Source organism: Melospiza georgiana, chromosome 20, assembly GCF_028018845.1.
Source record: "Melospiza georgiana isolate bMelGeo1 chromosome 20, bMelGeo1.pri, whole genome shotgun sequence".
In the NCBI taxonomy this organism is placed as follows: domain Eukaryota; kingdom Metazoa; phylum Chordata; class Aves; order Passeriformes; family Passerellidae; genus Melospiza; species Melospiza georgiana.
The window spans coordinates 7,043,912-7,049,463 of record NC_080449.1 but is presented as its reverse complement, the minus strand read 5'-3'; the positions used below and the strand labels follow the sequence as shown (position 1 = coordinate 7,049,463).

The following is a 5,552-nucleotide window of genomic DNA, read 5'->3' as shown; positions in this document are numbered from 1 at the left end:
AGTCTGGATGTTGAATACAAATCTCTAGGTACAAGAAGAACACTAGAGGAGAACAAATAAACATCTATAAATATTCCTCCTTAGCTTTTGTTCTGCTTGGGCATCAGCTGGTTGTTCAGTTGAATGTCCTGTGTTCTTGTTTGCCCTCTCAGTGTCCTGTTCACCTATTCATCCTGGTTTTAACATTAAGGGACACTTTTCTCTGTCCCCCCCAAGTTTGGTGACTGCTTCATGAGCAACAACCAAGCCCCTCATTGCACAGTTCACCCTGTATTTAAAATGTTGCCACATCTTTTTAATGAGAAAAAAATCTGTTACACAGAACACATGCTTGGATGCTGCTGGCTTGACTCAGCTCTGCATTTATCCTGAAGAGACAGGAAAAATGTGTGGTTCCAATGGCAACACGTTTAGTCCTCTAGAAAAGCAACACAGCTGAAGTGCTTAGTCACTGAAAAAATGCACACTGCAATTTAAAGCCAAAGGCTGGTATTTCTACCATTATTTTAGGCTATTGTGGATTCTTCTGAGCAGCTGGGAGATTACTGTATTACTGTATTTCAGTATTCCATCAGACACTGTGAAATAACTCATGCTCCAAGGTAAGCCTGGAAAAGCTATGATTTGGAAAAGACTGTAATTATGTAAATACAAGGCCACAAGATTCACAAACAAGAGGAAAAGCTCCTGTGACTTGTGATTGTTCACAGCTCTCCTTGGTCCCTTCACAGTGAGGATTCTGTGTTGCAAAGTTGCTGTCATGAGCTCATTTTCACTTCTGCACACACCAATGAACTGAAACAGCCTGTTTACCAAAATGTATTTTTTATTAAAATTCATATTTGTAAAGGAGAGATCATTACACAAATGAGGTAAACCAACACATATGACATAGTTCTCACTCTAAAAATAAATTTCAGTTCAGCAATTGATTTGATTCCACAAAGTCTAAGAGGAAGAGTCAGGCAAGTGCTACTCATGTGGTGAGATGCCAGACAAAGGCAGGATCCACCCTGACTCAGCTTGGAGGTGTCAGTCCCAAGGGCTTGGGAGTCTTCAGGGACCAAACCCTTCTCACTGTGGTGTCCTTTTCTCCCCCATCACATGTGTAGAAAGGAGGAGATGAGTAAAGGCTAGGGACTGCAGCAGTGACCTTGTCACCTACTGCTCTAACAGGGGTCCCCCATCAGCATCTCCCCATTAAAGGCTGTGTAAAGGTTTCATTTGATTGTGCAAATTCACTCCCTCCTCAGCCCTAAAGGAGACTTAACAGCAAGTAAATACCAGCTTTGGAAAAGTTCTGTTTCAAAAGTAATAACCTGGCAAGCAACAAGCCTGTAAAATGTAAGCCACTTTGCAAGGCAGAAGGAGAAGACTTCCACTTCCTTGTTTTCTTTCCCTAAGTTTTCTTCCATGCAGGTACCAGTGGACCTTTAGTCTAAAAGTTTATGGAGTTACTGCAAGTCTGTGAAAATCATGTTGACCAACCTGTGCAATGAGGCTTTCTCATCAAGGACCAAGATCCACAGACTGCCTCAGAAGTGGCTGTGATGTTGTTTCACCCTGTATAACGATATAGGATAGTGAGGAGAAGCTCAGCTCTGTTTGTCAGGATGAGGCCAGCCAGCAGACAAACACGGCATGGCTGCACTGGCTTCCAGCTCCCAAACAGTACAAAACAAACACCACCAGCAGCAGAATCAAGTAATGCCCCAAAATTCACTCAAATCAGTGGCTGACAAACTCCTCGACACTGGGAATTCCTGTGTGGCTGCAGCTTAGTCCAGGACCGTAGTCCAGGTCCTCTTTGATGGATCAAGGTATTCTGGAGGTGACAAACAATGCAGATGAAGCAGAGATGGAGTCTCACCGTTCCATCCACCCCAGGGAAACTCATCCAGGCCCTTGGGTGGCTGTGACAAATAAAGACATTGTGCCAAGATGCATCCCAGGAGAGCTTCTGGTACCCAAGACATGAAACTTTCAGCATATCTCCCAAGCTGATAGAGAAATTTCATGACAGCACACAGATGAAACACGAGGTGAATGCACTGTTTCAATCCCACTGGGATCCTCAGGGGAGTGAGAATGCACAGAGGCTGGGTGCTGGTCTGCATGGGCAGGATGTGATGCTGCAGGAGCAGGATCCAGGGCACTCAGTGCAGAGGGAAGGTTCTACCACATCCAGTACCACGTTTCCAGTAAATGCTTGCAGCAAGAGGCAGAAATGCATTCACTGTGTGCACTGTGGGTTCACCATCACTGTACCTTGGCAGCTGCAGCACTGATGTCCTGACAGAACTCTCCACGTCAGAAGTCAGTTTTAAATCCTATAGATCAAGAGAAAGAGAAAAGAGAGGTGTCACAATTAGGACAGATCAAACAGAAATTAAAAAATAACTTTAAAAAAAATAAATCTATTGTTTGAGGAACTAAAGCAATCCATGTTAAGTTGCTGGTTTATTCCACATCCTGCTGTGGCTCTGTATGAGAGTCTGAAAGGGCAGATTAGCACAAGATTGGCAGAGAAACCTGTTTAGACTCAGCCAAACTCCAAGGGAGCCATTCACACTGAGAAGAGGCAGCACCCCATGCTCCCAAGTGTCCTCTGCCAGCATAGGTAGGTGTTTAGCATGGCAGATGTCCCATAGAATCACAGAATTGTTTAGGTTGGAAAAGACATTTCCCTGGCACAGCCACATCCACCATTAACCCATGTCCCCAAGTGCCATATCTACACATCTTTTAAATCTCTCCAGGAGCGGTGACTCCACCACTGCCCCGGGCGGCCTGTGCCAGGGCTTGGCAACCCTTTGAGGGAGGAAATTTTTCCTAATTCAATCAATCTAAAGCTCCCCCTCCCATCACTGTTTCTTCCACTGGATCATACCATCTTGCTGCCCTGTCTGGCCAGGCTCAGTGGTGACCGACGGGCTGGGTGTATTGCTCTGCAAAAATCGACGGAAGTCCTTAATCATGGGGCGGAGGACCTGGATGAGGGCGCTCAGAGCCGCCTGCGTGCCCTCCATGGCCTGCGCCTGCCGCTCCTGGGCGCACGCCTGCACCTCCTGCGAGCGGCGAATCATCTGCAGCAAATCGTTCTGCTGCTCCAGGTGCTGGGCAATCTCCTTCACGTGCAGGTTGGTCACTCGCTGCTCCTGCAGGAGCTTGGCTGAGTTGAGGGCAATGCGGCTTTTCAGCTCCTGGGGCTTGGCAGACACCTCGTGCTGGTGGGCCATCATCTCCAGGGGCGCCTCGGCCGTCACCGTGGCGGGGGCCTCTGTGGTGCAGTACTCCACGACGCCGTCCTCCAGGCTGTGGTAGGCTGTCTCTGCAGGAACTGAGAACAAAGGGCAGATAGGGAGTCAGGGGTAGCTGGCATACAGGATTTTTATCTGCAGGACTATTCAGTGAATATCACAGGAATATGGCCTGCTCAGTGAGATAACATACAATGGCCAGCAATGCACAAAATGACCTATTTAAGTCTACTCCACCCTCAGTCGAGCTTCCTTCTGGGCTGCACAATCCAAAGGAATAGGGAATGCCTTATCTGTCTAGACAATATCATTTCTCAATCTCCAGTTTAGAACAATCTTTTCAAGCAGCATTGACTGACTGATATAACAGCAAAGACCCCGAACGGCCCCTGTCAGTAGCAGAGCTGCTCTTTGGGGCACTGCACACTGGAAAATCATCCCTGAAGATGTTTTTCCCCAGAGAGGGACTGAAGAATCTCCCAAGGTGCAAAGGATCCTTGATTCCCCTGCCCTTTAAGGCTGAGTCCAGCTGTCGAAGCTGACTTTCAGTACCTGCTTTCTTGCGGCCACTCCCCTACACCACAAGGGCAGACTGGGAGGAGCATTTCATTACAGAGAGGTGGGGATTTCTTTTTGTTGGGGTTTCTCTCTGCCCAAAGAACTTGTGGGCAGCCTGTCCCTGGAAATGTTCAAGGCCAGGCCAGGATGCATCAACCTGTTCTAGTAGAAGGTGTCTCTGCCCATGGCAGGGGGTTGGAACCGGGTGCTCTTTAAGGTCCTTTCCAACAGAAACCATTCTGTGGTTCTGTCCCCACACAAGGCTCGGGGTCCCTTCGCAGGGGGGTGCCAGGGGCTCTGTGTGACCCTCCAGTCCAGCCCAGAGCGTTGGGGCGGGCGCAGCACTCACTCTGGGTCAGGGTGACCGTGGTGGCCGACGCGGTGATGGGGATGTCGCTCCCGTCACCCGCGCCGCACTCGCCGCTCGGCAGGCTGATGATGGTGGCCTCTCCCAGCAGGTTGCAGATGCGCTGCTGCATGGGGGTGAGGATCACCGGGGCGGCCGCGGCGCCCGCCGGCTCCTCGCCCTCGGGCCCGTTGCCGCCGCCGTTCTGGCTGTCGCCTCCCCCTTCCATGGCAGCCCGCACTTGGGCCACTTTGCGCCGCACCTCGGTCTTGAGGTCGGACCACTTCTTCTTGACCTCGGGCAGCTCGCGGTGGCAGGTGGCGACGGCGTTGACGCGGCGCAGGATGTCGTGCCAGGCGGCGGCCTTGGCGGCCAGCGGCACGCCCGCGTTGAAGTGGTTGACGAGGAGGTGCTTTCCCCGCTCCAGCTCCTCCACGATGATCTCCACCTCCCGCTCCGAGAAGTTCATCTTCCGCTTCTTGGCCGGGGGCGCCGGCGGCGACGCCATGGCCATGGGGGGCACCGGGGACGGGGCACGGGGTCACACCTGGGGGGCCTGGGGGACGCTGGGCAGGGCCGAGGGGCGGCAGGGCCCCCCCACCCCCGGGGCCGGGGACAACAGGGGGGCCCCGAGGCCCCTCAGGGCCCCGAGGGGTCGGTCCCCCCCGCTCCCCCTTTGGCACCGCCAACGATACGCAAATTGCGTACGGCGCTCGCCCGGCAGCCCCGCACAACGGCCCCCGCCCTGCGGCACTGGCGTAATGGCTTCCAGAATCGGCCCCTCTTCCTGCCACGCTTGATTGGCTCGCCCGCCTGCCCGTCAAATGACTTGCCCGCCTCCCGCCTGGAATATCGCATTATTATTGGTTAACAGCCCTGTCCATCAGGCAGACACCAGGCGGCCCCGCCCCGCCTCTGGTCTCAGGGCACTGGGCCTGCGTGGGGCCGCTGAGGGGTTGGGCCCACCCCTGGATTTCCTTGCTGTAATCCCATTGGGTGCTTCTCCTGTCCATCATTTCAGAGCGCGCACTCCTTTCCGTCCTACCGGATGCTCGCGACGTCCGTCAATCTCAAACTGCCTGCCGGCTCCAGCTCTGATTGGAGGAGCTCTCCTTATCACCGCCCCCCCAGGCGGCTCAGCCAATCGCGGCTTGTCCCGCGCGCCTGCACCGCCCCCTGCACCGCACTCCGAAACACCGCGGCGCTTCCTCCCGATTGGTGCAGGCGGGGGCGTCCCCCGTGACGTCACGGCCCACCTCTCCGGGTGGGCGCCAGGGGCGCGTCCAGGGCGTGTCGCCAGCTCTGATTGGCCGGCGCGGGGCGTCACGTGGAGACGACGGCGCGTGGCGCGAAGGCGGAAGCGGCGCCATTTGCCGGTGCCGCGGGCG

General features: G+C 53.8%; 1 protein-coding gene across 1 annotated transcript; it reads right to left on the bottom strand.

Moving 5' to 3' along the window:
• Positions 1-833: 833 nt before the first annotated feature.
• NAIF1 (nuclear apoptosis inducing factor 1) lies at positions 834-4,877 on the bottom strand. The gene is made up of 3 exons (XM_058038155.1): positions 4,168-4,877; positions 2,891-3,340; positions 834-2,330 (listed from the first exon to the last, which is right to left on the bottom strand). Exons 1-3 carry the CDS (start codon positions 4,676-4,678, stop codon positions 2,311-2,313), a joined length of 981 nt encoding a protein of 326 aa, XP_057894138.1. The 5' UTR covers positions 4,679-4,877; the 3' UTR covers positions 834-2,310.
• Between the last annotated feature and the right edge of the window lie 675 nt (positions 4,878-5,552).

Excerpts from the sequence above, each read along its gene's own strand:
- NAIF1 (XM_058038155.1), bottom strand. The coding sequence starts at position 4,678 with ATGGCCATGGCGTCGCCGCCGGCGCCCCCGGCCAAGAAGCGGAAGATG. Across the intron at positions 3,341-4,167 it reads CACGGTCACCCTGACCCAGA|TTCCTGCAGAGACAGCCTAC; the intron begins GTGAGTGCTGCG and ends CTTTGTTCTCAG. Across the intron at positions 2,331-2,890 it reads CCAGACAGGGCAGCAAGATG|GATTTAAAACTGACTTCTGA; the intron begins GTATGATCCAGT and ends CTTGATCTATAG.